Source organism: Furipterus horrens, unplaced genomic scaffold (genome assembly GCF_987537825.1).
Source record: "Furipterus horrens unplaced genomic scaffold, mFurHor1.1.pri manual_scaffold_2, whole genome shotgun sequence".
Lineage (NCBI taxonomy): Eukaryota > Metazoa > Chordata > Mammalia > Chiroptera > Furipteridae > Furipterus > Furipterus horrens.
The window spans coordinates 103,142,838-103,160,216 of NW_028327172.1; the positions used below are offsets into that span (position 1 = coordinate 103,142,838).

General features: G+C 38.0%; 1 protein-coding gene across 5 annotated transcripts in view; it reads left to right on the forward strand.

Moving 5' to 3' along the window:
• ARHGAP24 (Rho GTPase activating protein 24) overlaps window positions 1-17,379 on the forward strand; it is a 638,162-nt gene that overhangs the window by 612,890 nt on the left and 7,893 nt on the right. For all 5 annotated transcript variants that reach the window (XM_090266255.1, XM_090266256.1, XM_090266259.1 and 2 more), the window contains 3 exons: window positions 590-663; window positions 2,929-3,050; window positions 14,717-15,794. In XM_090266255.1, the coding sequence (XP_090122381.1) occupies window positions 590-663; window positions 2,929-3,050; window positions 14,717-15,794 (1,274 nt within the window). The remainder of the gene's footprint in view (window positions 1-589; window positions 664-2,928; window positions 3,051-14,716; window positions 15,795-17,379) is intronic.

Consider the following 17,379-nt stretch of genomic DNA (forward strand, 5'->3'; position numbering starts at 1 on the left):
ATCTCACCACTGTTTGTTGAAGAGATTATTTTTTTTATTGGGTTTTCTTGGCACATCTGTAAAATTTGCTGCCTGTTTGTTATGTAATGTTGTCCATGGCTGCTTTTGCACTACAACTGAAGAGTTAAATAGTTGAAACAGAGCCCATATGTTCCAGAAAGCGTAAAATACTTGCTATTTGGCCCATTACAGGAAGAACAAATCAGATTACATTATCCATTATTTTTTCTGGGACTATTTATACTTTAGAGGAAGTTCTACAGTGCAAAGAAACAAAGTATAATCCCTTTGTGAAACTTCCAGAGAGATTAGGCTCTCCAACCCTACATTCTACCCCAAACATTGTGTCCTAGACATGACCAATCTTGCAAGACTTATTTGTCTGTAGATGTGTATCTATGTTTTGATCATGCTAAAAGTGGGAAGAACCCTCACTATATCAAGGCTATATCCTCCCCCCAATAACCTTATTATAAGAGAGGCTATCTTACCTTTTCAGGCAAATGTGAACAAATGTTTAAGATGTTAAAAGGGCTTCACACTTAAATCTGTTTCACCATATATTTATTCTCCTCTTCTTTATACTCAGGGTGTTAAGGAATTAGCAAAGCAGGTGAAGAGTTTGCCAGTGGTCAATTATAACCTCCTCAAGTATATTTGCAGGTAAGAACTTCCTAAACAACAGAAGACGATATTTAGCCTGACACTAATTTATGTTTGGCAGTGAGTAGTATCATTTTACTGCTTCAAGCTCACGGCTGGCCTTTGTAAAATTAAGAGGTTTGACAAAGTGCTCTCAAAGGTGTCTTTAAGCACTAAAATTGCATGATTTTCTAATTTGTTACTTCTGAAGGCTCTCTTAGCTCTACATATTAAAACTATGTTGCTTTGAACTTTAGTTAAAGTTATTTGTACATGTACAATGTACTGTTATTTAAGATAAGGACGTGTTCCTTGGCATGAGAAAGATTTGCATGGCAGTTCAGATTCTGCCTCTGACCACATATGTGTCTTTATGCAATTTCTTACTTGCATTGAGTCCAAGAGTCTGAATAGGTAATATGATAATAAAAGAACACATTTCACACAGTTGTTTAAAAAATTAAGTTATATTTTAACTAATTAATGTATATGTAGTAAGTACTCACTAAATATTATTTTCTTTCCATTCCTCTCCCACCTCCAGACTCATTGAGAAGACATTTGTAATTCAATTCTGTTATAAAACAATTGTGCCTAGTGAAGCTCTCTCTCAGTGACCACTTTTAACTCAAAGCCTATGATGGGAGGTGCCATGTATGTGCCCATTTGAAAAACCAAGTGCAGAATTGAAACATATTAAATTTAAATAAAGACATTGATGATTGACATGATTGCAGAGTATCTTAAGTGACAGCTTCCCAGTCCATTTCAAAATAAATTTCAAATTTTTAATTCCATACAGTGCATCATTTATTTATGCTTTTTGTATTGTGATTAGATAAAATGTTCAGCAACTAGGAACTATGGAGTTTAAAACTATTATGAAATACTATGGAGTTTATTGTCCACTGTAACTGAATAGGAATTCCAAAACTTCCTGCTACAACTTTTTATGTTTCAGAAGCAAACAATACCTTAGGTTTCAGAATTTGAAAAAGCAAAAAAATAGTTTCACTGATATCATAAACTTATTAATATGCAAGGCTCTTATCCCAAGATATTTAACTAATTTATGCTACTGTACTGGATAATAAAATGGTTAAATTCTCCTTAAGTAAAAGGGGAAAAGTCTTGTTTGATAACCATATTGAAAGTCTTTATATTCACAATGGAAAAACTTAAGTTCTCTTGAAACATTTAAGCAGACTTTTAACTTCAGCCATTTCAAATAAGAAATGATAATTTGACTTTTTGTGCTTCAGTTTTATTATAGTTTAGTCTGCATAACAGTAATGACCATGTAAAAATAGGCACCTTTTTGAAAAGTCATGGTATAGTAATTAAAAACGCCAACCCTAGCATCGGACCACCTGGGTTCAAATCTCAGCTCTCCCACTAACTAACTGTGTCCTTGGAAAAGATTTTTACCCTCTCTGGTGCCTCATGTATCTCATCTGTGAAATGCAGATAAAAATAGTATTTACCTCACAGAGATGCCTTGAGAATTTATTAAGTTAGCACAATGACTGGCACATAATAAAATACATTAAATAACATTAAAAATTCTGTCTTTGTTTTTCATCATTTCTTTTTGTTTTTGTCTTATCAGTACAATCAGTAAACTATGAAGTAACAGAAGCTCTTGAAGAGGGGTTAGGGAATGAAAAAAATACTGAAAGGTTATAAAAACAACCCCTCCCACTGAAATCATTCAGGGAAAGGGCTAGTTTATATCTCTTATTCTTTAGCACTTCATTAATTGAAACCATTTGTGCTTGTACTTTTTCATACGAGTAAAACTGAGGTTTTAATTTAAACCATGTTTGATCTCATTTTTTAACAAACTATAAATTCAAAGCTCATAAATTACTCCATAAAGAGGATTGACTCTTCCTTCTGAAATAGAGATTGTGCCAGATGATCTTATTTATAATTCTCAAATTGAATATATGTATTTTTAATACTTTATTGAAGGATTGGAAGGGAATTTATATTCTTCAATCTCAAGTCCATATTAATATTTTCCAAACACTTGTTTTTGTGACTGACAGAAGAAACCCAGTCAAGCCAGGCCAGAGATGATAACTAGTATGATCCCTCGGGTTTGATTCTTACTAATTTGCAATATATTGTATGTTCTCCATATTTGTTTGAATTTCCAAATAATTTTATCTACATAATGATCGCTTAACATACTCCAATTTACAAATACTTCCTAATGATTCATTTTATTCCATTGAGAAATTTGACCTCATTGTGTTTTGTTCACATTCTTACACCCAACAGGTTCTTGGATGAAGTACAATCCTATTCTGGAGTTAACAAAATGAGCGTGCAGAACTTGGCCACTGTCTTTGGCCCTAATATCTTGCGCCCCAAAGTGGAAGATCCTTTGACTATCATGGAGGGTAAGTAAATGATTATCTTATACCCTCATCAAAATTAACCGCTGTCTCCTGATTGTCCGGAACCTATTGAGCAAACTAGGGAAATAAGTGAATCCATGGTAAGTCCATTTATTGATTCAAGTTTTACTAATGAAAAAAATCTCTTTGGGAGTCAGACTTTTTATTTTTATTTTTTATTTTACTAAACATAACAGTTTATTAAATGATTCCTCAGTAACCTTACAATAATAAAAGGAATTTCTGTGAGTCATGTGTAGAATATTAGGCAAGAACTAGAAAATTCCAGTTCACTTTTTGAGTCCAATGCAGTTTTCAAAAAAGTCAAAATTACTATTTTAATGTAATATATTTTTAATGAATTTTGGTTTTATTTAACCACTTTCAAGAGGTTGAGAAATATGATCCTCTATAAGACCATGTTACTTATTTACTTGGGTTGAAATATGAAGGAATTCTTACTTTCTAAGTTACAAAATGCCGAAAGTTCTTTTCCACAGTGAACTGCTACTTCAGTTTATTTCTAGCAGGCCTCACTACTGCAACACCTTTCTTACCTTTGGCCATTAATAGCATCCGTGTTTTCTGCAAATTGGCCCAACTGACTATTTAGAAATTTAACAGAGAAGAGGGAAGGACAAAGAATAATTTTTTTCTGTTTCTTTATGAGTTTATTTAGTCTAGAACAAAGTATCTCCCTCATATTGTTCCTTTTTTGACAATTTTAAGATTTTCATTCCTCTGTATCATGAGACAGAACTTTGCCTACAACAATTCAGCTTAATTTACTTTGCCAAATATCGAGGTCAATGTAAACTGAACATCAGATACTTCTGCAATAAAATAGTAGTCCAAAAACCTTAATTTCTATCTTCTGTCTAAAACCCTGTTCTTATTATAAAATAAAATAGATGCAATAAAACAATACAGAAAACCACCACACACACACACAATTTCTCTTAATAAATTATTATAACATAAACACCCTAGAAAGCACGATAAGGTCAAGAAATAAAACTTCTAGTCACCCCCAAAGCTCTTTCTTGTGTGCTGTCCCCCCATCTTACCACCTAGACATTCATGTCAATAACTTCCTTGCATATCTTTTTACTTCTGTCAACCATATGGACTTTCCTAGACATTATGTTTACCCTTTACTATTCTTTAATTTAATATATTTTAAGTATTTTAATATACAGGAGCGCTACAATTTATGTTGAAAAATTACAATAGGTTATCTGACCTGCAGAGTTTCCCATAGTCTAAGTTCTGTTGATTGCATATTCATAATGAATGCTGAGATATTCCTCTGCCCTCTATTTTCTAAAAATTAGGACCTAGATCAGATTCATGTCTGATATTCTCAGCAAGGCTATTGACTATGTTATATAACATCTGATTATACCTATTTTGTGTGATCTTAGTATAATTCTTAAAACTGTTAATTTATTGGATGTTGAAATGGTGATATCCTAATTCTATAACGTTTTCCAATTTTTTAAATTGTGATAAAACATACATAACATAAAATTTACCATCTTAGCCATTTTAGCTGTATGATTCAGTGGTATTAAGTACATGTATATTGCTGTGCAGTCAATACCACCATTCATCCCTGGAACTCTTTTCATCTTGCAAAATGGAAACATTAAATATATCTCTTATTTTCCCGCATCTCCTGGCAAGCTCATTCTACTTCCTTTCTATAAATTTTATTACTTAAATACCTCATATAACTGGAATCACACAGTATTTGTCTTTTGTTACTGATTTATTTTACTTAGTGTAACGTCTTCAATGCTCATCCATGTAGTAGTAGCATTGTAATTGTTTAACTTAGTAATTGGAACATTTTTATTTAAAAAAAAAACAAACCTCTTTTTCTCATCTGTTAAGTAACCCAGTGGTAACTTTCATAAATAAAAGACAGGATAGATGTTGCTAAAGTATTTCCCTTTATTTATAAGTTTTTAAATAATGAAATAGATTATTTTTTAATTGAGTTTATTGGGATGACATTGGTTAACAAATCCGTACAGGTTTCAAGTGTGCTACTCAATGAATCATTTGCATACAGCATTGTGCACCCATTGCCCAAAGTGTCTTTCCATCCCCCTTTGTCCCCTCTTTATCCTCTTCTACCTCCCCTACCTCCATTTCCCTCTGGCTATCACCGCACTGTTGTCTGTGTCTTTGTGTTTATATATATATAATTTTTTGTTTAATCCCTTCACCTTTCATCCAGTGCCCAACCCCACTCCCTTCTGACAGCTGTCAGTCTATTCTTTGTATCTATGCTTCTGTTTCTATTTTGTTTGTTAAATTATTTCATTCATTAAATTCCGCATATGAGTGAACTCATATGGTACTTGTCTTTCTCTTACTGGCTTATTAGCATAATGCTCCCCAGGCCCATCCATGCTGATATTATTTAACAGTCTCTAGCAGTGAGCTCTCCTCCTCCTTCTTTTTCTCTTCCTGTTATAAAAATTATTATCAACACTATATTTAAAATATAATTATGAACTCATGTATTTAAATCCATTTCATAGGTCAATGCATTGTAATTATTGGTCTTTGTAATTATTTGTAATTGTTTTTCTTTCTTTTAAGTATATTTTATTGATTATGTTGTTACAGTAGTCCCAATTTTTTCCCCTTTGCTCCCCTCTGCCCAGTACCTCCCTCCTCCCAGCAATCCCACCACCTTTAGTTCATTCATGTTCATGGGTTGTGCATATAAGTTCTTTGGCTTCATCCTTTCCTGTATTATTCTTAACTTCCCCCTGTCTATTTTGTACCAACAAATTATGCTTCTTAATCCCTGCACCATTTCCCCATTTCTCCCCCTTCCCCCTCCCAGCTGATAACCCTCCAAATGATCCCTATACCTGTGATTCTGTTTCTATTCTGATTTGCTTAATTGAATTTTGTTTTTATTTTTTAGATTCAGTTGCTGATAGTTATGAGTTTGTTGTCATTTTAGTGTTCATAATTTTGATCTTATTTTTCTTAAATAAGTCCCTTTAACATTCCTATAATAATGACTTGGTGATAATGAACTCTTTTAGCTTTACCTTGTCTGGGAAGCACTGTATCTGCCCTTCAATTCTAAATGATAGCTTTGCTGGATAGAGTAGTCTTGGTTGTAAGTCCTTGTTTTTCATCACATTGAATACTTCTTGCCTGTAAAGTTTCAAGAAATCAGCTGATAGACTTATAGGCACCCCTTTGTAGGTAACTCTCCACTTTTCCCTTGCTGTTTTTAAGATTCTCTCTTTATCTTTAACCTTTGGCATTTTAATTATGATGTGTCTCGGTGTGTTCCCCTTTGGGTCCATCTTGTTTGGGACTCTCTGTGCTTCCTGAACTTGTATGTCTATTTCCTTCACCAAATTTGGGAAGTTTTCCTTCATTATTTTTTCACATAAGTTTTCAATTTCTTGCTCTTCCTCTTCTCCTTCTGGCACCCCTATGATTCAGATGTTGGCACATTTAAAGTTGTTCCAGAAGTTCCTAAGCCTCTCCTCATTTTTTTTTCAATTCTTGTTTCATGATTTTGTACTGGTTGACTATTTTTTTCTTTCTTATGTTCCAAATCATTGATTTGAACCCTGGTTTCCTTCCCTTCACCATTGTTTTTGTGTGGATTTTCCTTCATTTCACATAGCATAGCCTTCACTTCTTCCCTTATGTGTTTGCCATACTCAAGCATATCTGTCAAGCCTGTGAACATCTTTATCACCAGTGTTTTGAATTCTGCATCTCTTAGGTTGGCTACCTCCTTGTCCCTTAGTTCTCCCATTGGAACCTTGATCCATTCCCCCTTTTGGGCCATACTTCTCTGTCTCCTCATCTTGACATGCTCTTGTGTTTGTTTGCCTCTGTGTCTTAGGTAGAGCTGTCACTCCTGTTACACTGTAAGGGGCAGAGCCTTAGGCATTCATCAGTACAGGGTGACCTGTTTCACCATGTTGTGGCACTGTATGTGGGAGAGGGGTCAGAGAGGGAACAATGCCACTTGCTCAGCACTCGCATCTTTTCCAGGCATTTCTCCCACTTTCAGATGGGACTGGCGCCTCTCTAGCTGTTGCTCTGGCCATCATTCCCAAAGTGGGTTGGTTTGCAGATGTTCTAGGACCATGGGGGCCCTTTAAACAAGTGGACTCTGCTGAGAGACAAGCAGTTCCTTCCTCCACCCCAACCCCCACTGGTTTGCATAGTCAGAAACAATGAGACTTGATTTTCCCTGGTGCTGGGACTATGAGTTGCACAGTCTGGTCAGGAGCTGGAAATGCTCCCCAGGTGTCCCTCCTGACTTTTTAAAGTGTGTGACTGCTTTCTGCTGTCCTGCCACTGCCACCACTTGCACTGCCACCACACCACATCCTCTCCACCCAGGCTCCGCCCTTCCTACTTGTGGATGAGTATTTCTTCTTTATATCTTTGTTTGTTGGACTTTCGTGCAGCTTGATTTTCTGGAACTTCTAGTTTTGAGGTAGTTGTATTCCTTTTTAGTTGTGGAGGGAGACCCTGCATGTCTCTCTAGATCTCCATCTTGGCCAGAAGTCCCTACTTGTAATTGTGTTTCATGGTTGGCCAGTGGAAGTCTCTTCAAGTTGCCATCCGAGTCCTTTTGACGTGACCTTGATAATTTGGGGTAGCTTTCTTTCTTTTTAGTATTTCGAAATTTCCTAGGCTCATATGTTTCTTGCTCCAAACCTGGAATCAACCAATTTCCAGAGTTTAATTTCTAAAAAGTGTTTTTAGTGGGAAATGATATTTAAAGACCAAAATATAAGTACCAGTAATGCTCATTGCTACTGATTTGGTCATTGTTTCTAGGTCTTTCAGTAGACAGAGGTAGTAGATATAAGTGCATACCCACAGATGTATATATTGCATGCACAATATGCATACACCCAATATATTAAAGACAAACTGCCTCACAAGTTCACACTATACTTCCAATTCAAAGCCATGACTAGCATTTTTATTTAGTATTCTCTCTGCTGTAGTTTTATCTCCTTTCTTCCAAATGTGAGTCCAGAATTAAAATATCTAATAATAATCATTTGCTCTATCTCTCATCAAACACATAATAGTCTCAGAATAACAACATTAGTACTACTAACACCAGTATAATTATTGCAAACATTTAAAAATGTTTTATATATGCTCTTCTAATTCTCCTTTTATTTTTTATATTTATACTATATCTATATATACTTAGTAGATACTATACTCTCTCCTTTTAGTTCTTAACTACTCTTAGTTCCATATGTAATTATGAATTTAATGATCATCACTGGTCCTTACATGGTTGTCTCTCTAGCCTAGTGGTTCTCAAAATGCGGTCCAAAGATACCTGGGGAACTCTAAAATGCCTTCAGGGGATCTCTGAGCTCAAATATATCTTCATAATAATACTAAAATATTATACTGAGATGGTTTTTGTCCTTTCCACTGATGGTACAAAAGAAATGATGGGTTAAAAAGAAAAAAAACTGGCACCTTAATATGAATCCAGGTAGCAGTACAAAACTCCCCTAGCACCATCACATTTCTCACTGCCATGCACTGGCAACAGAAAAGGTGCCAATTTTACTAAAGAATGGTTTTGTTGGACAGTAGAAAATATTAACTGTACTAAATCCCCACCGTTGAGAACACTTCTTTTTAACAGTATGGTGGAGAGATTAGCTCTATGTATAAAACACTTCTTCCACATGCTGTTTATAAAGTAATACAATAATTGGCTCAAGGAAATGCTTTAATGTGATTATTTGAGTTGAAAGCTTTACAAACTGCTTTTTTCATGGTGCTTCATGTTTACTTGAAAGAACAATGGACAAACTACAGTTATTCAGATGAGTATTTGGCAGACAGGTTCTCAAAAATGAACTAAGTTGGCCTTTTGCTTTAAGGTAAACACTGGCAGAATCTGTTGCCATTGATAAAACTTGAGCATTTGTTTTTCATTTATTAAAACAATTTTATTGTCATTCAAAACTTGAACTTTTAAGTAAAAATCTTTAACACCTTGAACTTGATAGCCTCTAAATATTTAACTTTTCTGGTGGGATTGGGTTGATTTGAACATAATTAAATGTCTTTGATATTTTAGAATTAAAGATATCAATAGTTGGTGGATCTGTATAACTCAGTGAATTCTTCAAGTGCAAGTTATCATAAGCCAGGCACATGTAAAACATCTATTCAACGTTCAGCTTGGCTTCTTTGCTTCACAGGCCAAGTCTTCTGTTTTTCACATAGTACTACAATATATGGCAGCTTGCTTTCTAAAATGTACTGGCTTAGTTACAATCCTTGGTTTTAATTAACCTTCCATTTCTTTTATCCCTTTTGTCCTAGTGCTGCTTGATTTTGACTTCATTCCCAAGTTTCCCCTGCATGTGAAGATTTCTTTGAAAGGGAGCTCTGAGAATTCACAGGGACTAGATGAGTCTAATTTCTTCAGACTTGCCAACAGATTGCTTCTGTTGGGTTAGGCACATTCCCTCCCAGTTTCTTCTGCTGTTCTTAAATTAGCTCTTTGCATTGAATACCTATACTTTGGGGATTTTCTATTTTGTGGCCCATTATTGCTTCCTCCTACATTTTCCCACACAGACATCAATACCATGTATATCTTGTAACAATGGAGATTTGTCTCTGCAATTTTGGGGGAGTGTTTTGATAGGATGCCTTGTCACCGAGTTTTGTTGTAAACATTGTCCACAAGTAGGGATTTGCTGACTAGTTGTTTTATTTTTATGTGGGGAGTTTCAAAACTCTGCTGCCATAGTATTCAATACCATCTTTTTAGCAGTCAGTGGATTTTATTTCTTTTTGTTTTAAGTCTTATTGTTTCTGTTTTAGAAGACATCCTTTAAAAATTACATAGTCTACCCCTTTCCTCTGCCCCCTGCCAGTATTGTCAACAGAAGAAAACAAAGCTGATGTGGAAAGAAGCAGAACCCTGAGCTCTGAGTTTCCTAGGGCCCTGAAGAGCACCATTTCAATAGGAGTCTTTGGACTCTTTTTCTCCCTAACAAACCTGATGCCCAATAAGAGAAGTAATTTTCTCCAAGTACAGTGACAATATGTGCAAGTAGTAGGTACACAAATAGACAAATTATTTGTTTGTTTATTTGTTAAGTAGGGGGAATGTTGTTCTCTTAACTTGTTTGGATCATGAAAGGTCTCAATTCCATGGTACATCCATAGAGCTGAACACTACTCTGCAATGAAAAGAATGAACTACCAATACATGCAACAACATGGACAAAGATAAAAAAATATTATGCCAAGTAAATATGCCTAGACACGAAAGACCTCATGCTATATAATTTACATGAAATTTTAGAAAAGGAAAGACTTAGTGACCAAAAGCAGATCAGCAGTGGCCATAGGGGGGAGGTGGGAGTAAGAGATTAGCTACAAAGGGGCACAAGGGAGTTAGCTCTCTAATGATAATGTGGTGCTTCCAGCACTGTCTTTTGTCAGAAATCACTATGCATCTTACAGATACCTGCACAAGTGCAAAATGACATGTAAAGGTTATTCTCTGTAGAAAAGAAAACTTGAAACTTTATTTCATAGACTGCTGTATATATGCTAAATATATACTCGGCGGCGGCGGCAGCCGTCCGTCTCGAGAGACGATGGTGTAGCTTCTTAAGAGTCTATCTGCACCGCCGAGAATGGCTGTGCAGTCCAACTCGGGAGTGACACGGTATCTGTCTCCTCCCGTGTTGAATCGACATCTTGTGATGACGCTGGAGTGTCCTCTCCAGTGAAGCTGAAGCTACAGAGCCTGGGCAGGGTGATATGGAGGGTCTGCTGTTGCCCATGCAGCAGACCCCCCCTCTCTTCGCAGCTGAAGGGTCCAAGGGAAAGATGGAGTCCATACAGCTTGGCTTCAGGTGCGCCGCAGGAGTTGCCGGTGTTGACTACAACGTCAAACCGCCTTAGGGACTCCGGCTCCGGATTTTCTGTCGGGGTTTACTCCCTTAGCCTTTCCCCTGAAGAGGTATGCCGCAAGGCAGCGGAGGTTTTTTGGAGTCAGAGTTTTCCTTCTCTGATGTGCCCTGACTGGAAGATCGAACCAGCGACACTTAGCTCGCAGGCCGACGCTCAATCCACTGAGCCAAACCAGCCAGGGTAAAGTGCATATAATGACACATATTTCATCATAACTACCAAGCTAATCTGTCCCAAATGGCTGTAAAAATGGAAAGAAAGTTCCTTTACAAGAAACTATTGCCATTCATTATTCTGGATGCTAGATAAGGGCAAAGCCTCCCAAGATAGAAGAGATTTTTAAATCTCTAGGTTACTGACACTCACTCTTAATTGTGGCAGGTACATTTTGGCAGTGTTATTCACAGACTCATCATGGAGACCTTGGGGGTGTCACTTTTCAAGTAATTAAATTCCCCCCACAGTTCTCAGCTATGATGGGAAGCAATGATTCTTCAAGTGTTACTATTTCAATGATGGGAAAAAGCTCCATTTTCCCAAAGTATTAGGCAGAGTCATATATAATAAAGGCAGCTAGCATTTGAAAGTGTGTCTGTCTTAAAGGCAAATAGTAAAATAGATTTAAGTAGACATGTCTTCAAACACAGTACGTAATGGTGACAGTGTTGAAGACATGTTAATAATACCAAAATCTTTTAATCAGATCCACTGCTACATGCATTGAAAATAGGATGACCAATTCAGAGATGACTCAAAGAGGAAAGATGTCTATATAATACCATTAATTTTATTCAGTATTTTTTCTTGAGCAGATGTTTGTCTTGTATTTAGTTTCTTATTTAGAACAACATCACAGTTTAAATTCAACAGCTAAAATACAGTAGGACAAGAACATAATTTGGAATAAGAAAATGAAGCATCAGATTTCACCTTGGTCACATGGTCTGTGTGGCCCTGAGCAAAAGCTTAATCTCTCTGAACCTCAGTTTTCTCATGTGAAAAATCTTAAGTCCTACCTCACAGTCTTTTCAAAAACTTAATTTAGAAGATATATGTGAAACCTTTCCATGTAACACAGTGTTTCTCAAACTCTTAACACAAAATCACCATGGGAACATTATTAAAATGCCAATTCTGACTCAGAAGCCCTCCAGTGGGCCCTGAAATTTTGAAGCTTCCAGATGCTGCCAGCGCTACTATTCCGTTATTGCTGCTGTTGTCTAGGGGCTGGTTAGAAATGTAAAATCTTGTGCCCTACCCAATACCTACATTTTGACAGAATCTTCAGGTAATTTGTATAAATATTAATGTTTAAGCAACATTGACCTAGTATCATACCTGGCACATGGGAGATTCTTATTTTAAATATAAGTTTTGAATCCTCACAGAAGATGTATGCAGGATATAGATAGATATAACACATTTTTCCTATTCAAAATTTGATGTGAATTATATTCAGAGTAAAATCTTGCATAGGTGTTTCTTTGAGCTAAAGAGTGACCTTACCCAGGTCAGGCTTATACTCGAGAACCACTCAGTTAGCAGCTGTTTCCATAGAAATCTGCATTGTCAAAAGCTCTTGTCTCATTTTCCTCACCAAATCTCATTTTTAATTATTTTGTGTAGAAACCACATATACTAACTAAAATTTAAATTGTTTCCCTATATGTATTTTTCAGAGATGACTCAAGCTTTTATCAACATGATATATCTAAATTAATACCCCAAATGAGCCCTGGCTGGTTTAGCTCAGTGGATTGAGCGTCGGCCTGCGAGCTAAGTGTCGCTGGTTCGATCTTCCAGTCAGGGTACATCAGAGAAGGAAAACTCTGACTCCAAAAAACCTCCGCTGCCTTGCGGCATACCTCTTCAGGGGAAAGGCTAAGGGAGTAAACCCCGACAGAAAATCCGGAGCCGGAGTCCCTAAGGCGGTTTGACGTTGTAGTCAACACCGGCAACTCCTGCGGCGCACCTGAACCCAAGCTGTATCGACTCCGTCTTTCCCTTGGACCCTTCAGCTGCGAAGAGAGGGGGGGTCTGCTGCATGGGCAACAGCAGACCCTCCATATTACCCTGCCCAGGCTCTGTAGCTTCAGCGTCATCGCAAGATGTCGATTCAACACGGGAGGAGACAGATACCATGTCACTCCCGAGTTGGACTGCACAGCCATTCTCGGCGGTGCAGATAGACTCTTAAGAAGCTACACCATCGTCTCTCGAGACGGACGGCTGCCGACGACCCCAAATGAATACAGTTCAAACCAAAGTAAAGATGATTGATGAATGCATTAGCCTATACTGCCTCACTGTGGGTAAATGAATAAAATTAATACTTAAAAAGATTCTTAGAGAAATTAGGGCTAAACTAGTTTAGAGGCCTAGTTAATGGTGTCAGCCAGTTTTAAGGGATTGGAGCCCATATTGTAAGTCAGTGAGGAATATGGAAAAATACATTTTGAGATTTCAACTAATACGCCATTAACCTGATAAACCCATTAATTTTAAAATAAATTAGTGTTTTCAATAATAGGTCAACTTTTCTATCCATTTTGTCTGAGTTGATATTACTGTCTGAAACTTGTTTTGATTTCTAATGCATACTTTATAGTGCATAGTAAAGATATGAGGATCAAATGGGAACCATAATATTTTCATCTGTGTAAAGGAATTATTTTCTTTCTTGAAGGTCTTCTTTCTTTAAAATGCCCTGAAGTATGGAGTTCAGTGTTTCTTACAGAACAGATTTACTAGTGACAAACCCTCTCTCTCTCTCCCTCTCCCTCCCTCCCTCCCTCTCTCTTTTTATGTTTATCTAGAAATGTCTATATTTCTTCCTCATTTTTGAAGCATGGGTTTGCTGGATATAGAATTATTACTTGACAGTATTTCTTTTTTTTTTAATTTTATTTTTATTGTTTGTCTATTACAATTGCCCCACATTTTCCCCTCATTGCTAACCCCCACCCAGACCACCCCTTCTCCCACAGTCAATCCCCACCCTGTTGTCCATGTCCATGGGTTATTTATACATGTTCCTTTACTAAACCCTTCCTCTACTTACCCCCCTTCTCCTCCCCCCTCCCTGATAACTGTTACTCTGTTCCTTGTTCAATTTTGTTCATATTTTTGTGTTGTTCATTAGTCTCCTATATCAGGTGATATCATATGGTATTTTTCTTTCTTTGCCTGGCTTATTTCACTAAGCATAATTCTCCCTAGTTCCATCCATGTTGTCACAAATGGCAGGAGTTCCTTTTTTCTTTCTGCTGCATAGTATTCCCTCTTCATATCACAGGTCACTTATCACTGCCTCACTGTATCGTGGGATTTTAAAAACTATTATTTTTAATTATCACAGATTTTTCACTATATCGCAGGATTTTGTGGTAACCTTAGTCAACTTACTTAAACTTTATAATACAATGATAGTAACTACCTATATAGATTTATTTTAAAATCCAAGTAAACTAATGAAAGGAAAGTGCTTAGTAAGTCATATCACATAGTAAATTCTCAAGAAATTTTAGCTTTTATTGCTGTTATTATCATTAAGAATATAGTTTAGCATTATTAATAATGTTGAATGTTTACCTGAATGTGGTCCCTTAAGAGTCACTTACAAAATGAGAAGTAACTCAAAATTATTTTCAACTCACACGACTTTGTTTTCTATGCAATTCCAGGCACTGTGGTGGTCCAGCAATTGATGTCAGTGATGATTAGCAAACACGATCACCTTTTCCCCAAAGATGCAGAACTGCAAAGCAAGCCCCAAGATGGAGTGAGCAACAACAACAATGAAATTCAGAAGAAAACCACCATGGGTCAGCTCCAGAATAAGGAGAACAATAATACCAAGGACAGTCCTGTTAGGCGGTGCTCTTGGGAGAAGCCTGAGTCTCCCCAAAGAAGCAGCATAGATAATGGATCCCCCACAGCTGTGTCAGGCAGCAAAACTAACAGCCCAAGGAACAGTGTTCATAAACTGGATGTCTCTAGGAGCCCTCCCCTCATGGTCAAAAAGAATCCTGCCTTCAATAAGGGCAGTGGGATTGTCACCAATGGGTCTTTCAGCAGCAGTAATGCTGAAGGTCTTGAGAAAGCCCAGACTACTCCCAATGGGAGTTTACTGGCAAGAAGGACCTCTTCACTGAAGGGGTCTGGTACCAAAATGGGCACCCACAGTGTACAGAATGGAACCGTTCGAATGGGCATTTTAAACACCGACTCACTTGGGAACCCCATGAATGGCCGCAGCATGACCTGGCTGCCCAATGGCTATGTGACCCTGAGAGATAACAAGCAGAAAGAGCAAGCAGGAGAGGCCAGCCAGAACAACAGGCTCTCCACCTATGATAATGTCCATCAACAGTTCTCCATGGTGAACCTTGATGACAAACAGAGTGTTGACAGTGCCACCTGGTCCACTTCCTCCTGTGAAATCTCCCTCCCTGAGAACTCCAACTCCTGTCGCTCCTCTACCACCACCTGCCCAGAGCAAGACTTTTACGGTGGGAACTTCGAGGACCCTGTTTTGGATGGGCCCCCTCAAGACGATCTTTCCCACCCTGGGGACTATGAAAACAAAAGTGACCGGAGGAGTGTGGGAGGTCGCAGTAGTCGCGCCACCAGCAGCAGTGACAATAGTGAGACATTCGTGGGCAACAGCACCAGCAACCACAGTGCACTGCACAGTTTGGTGTCCAGCCTGAAGCAGGAAATGACCAAACAGAAGATAGAGTATGAGTCCAAGATAAAGAGGTGAGGAAAGTCTGGAACTCATTACTGCCAGAGAGCCTCCTGCTGTGAGGCCGGTTCATGCAGAGACTTAAACAAGCCAGTTCCAGAGCCAGAGATCCTATATCCAAGTCCTAGTTTTACCTTTTGTAAGCTGTGAGACTTCGGGAAAGTTCACTTTTTCTCTGTGAGCCTTGGTTTCTTAATGTGAAAATTTCAGATATGAGTAGTATCTCTCAAAAGCATGTAAAAATCATTGAGCACTGTCCCTGGCACAGAAGAGGTGCCCAATAATGCTCTGTGGATTTCTTCTAGAAGAAGCTGATGAGAGGAGCTGTGATGGGATGAATGGAGCATAAGTAGCCTGTTTTCACTGACAGGAAAAAGATGAAATGAGATAAGAAAAGTTGTAGAAATAAACAGGCCATTTTTTAATTATTATTCTTTCAATTGTTGAGTGCTGGGAGAAAGTGTCTGCTATCTGCCAAGCTCGGTTCCAGGCCCAGAGGATTCAGAAAACACAGCCCTCCTGGAATGTGATTCCTCTGTGCCAGAGAAGACAGATGAATAAGTAAAATAGGTCCTATACTAAGTACAAGACCAAGCAGGGAAGAGGGGTCAGGAGTGTTGGTGAGGGGTATTTCGGAGTGTAGGGCCTTATGGCAGGTTAGAAGGGAAGCTGTGCAGATACCTGGCAGAGGAGCAAGTGGAAATGCCATGAGATGGGCTGGGCCAGGAGCTCAGGGACATAACAGGGAACAGGTGACAGGGTCATGGAGGTCAGAGTAAGTCTTTGGCTTTTGCTCTGAGATTGGAATCCATGAAATATTTTGAGAAAGGTGATGACATGGAGTGTATTCGTATGGACAAGAAAAATTGTAGCCTAAATGGGAGGGGAAAACTATGATTTATAAGGAAACAGCTGTGTTAAAACCTAATTTATGTCAGTTTCTGTCTTCTTACAAGATGGCCAAGGTAGGAAGAAGTTTGCTTAGCAACTTCTCCAGGAAAGCATCCAGGCAAGGCGAGGGGCGCTGGCCAAGTGTCTTGTGTTCACCGTGTACCTGACTATGGACAGGAGAGGCAAGGATTCAGAGACTGGGGCCCAGGACTCACAGACATAATCTTGTATTGGAAACCTAAAAGTCACCACACCCACATTTCACTGAGGTCACAGAAATGACAAAACTTATTGTTTATATGTTCTCCTTTCAGCGGAGTGTAGGGGAAAGAACACTGACCTCCCAAGGCAGGAGAAGGCCTGGGGCTCAGGGCAGCGTGAGGGAGCCCCTGCAGTGGTCTGGCCCAGGCTCGCACTGTGTGCTGTGTGGACCTCTTCCTGCGTGGGGGTTCTAAGACCCTCATCATTTGTTAACATCAATCTTTGTCCTGCTTCACTGCTTCTATGACTCCAAACCCCACGTGATTTCTTTTCTATATATAAAGTTGACTTTATTTTACAGTTTCCCATCCACTTATTAATTATCAGGCCAAATGATACATATTTTCAAGAGCTATTTATATGTTAGATTGGAAAATCTGCTAAAAAGTAGATTTTGTAAACTTCACTGAATGGAAACTTGGTTTGAATTTTTCCATACAATGCCAA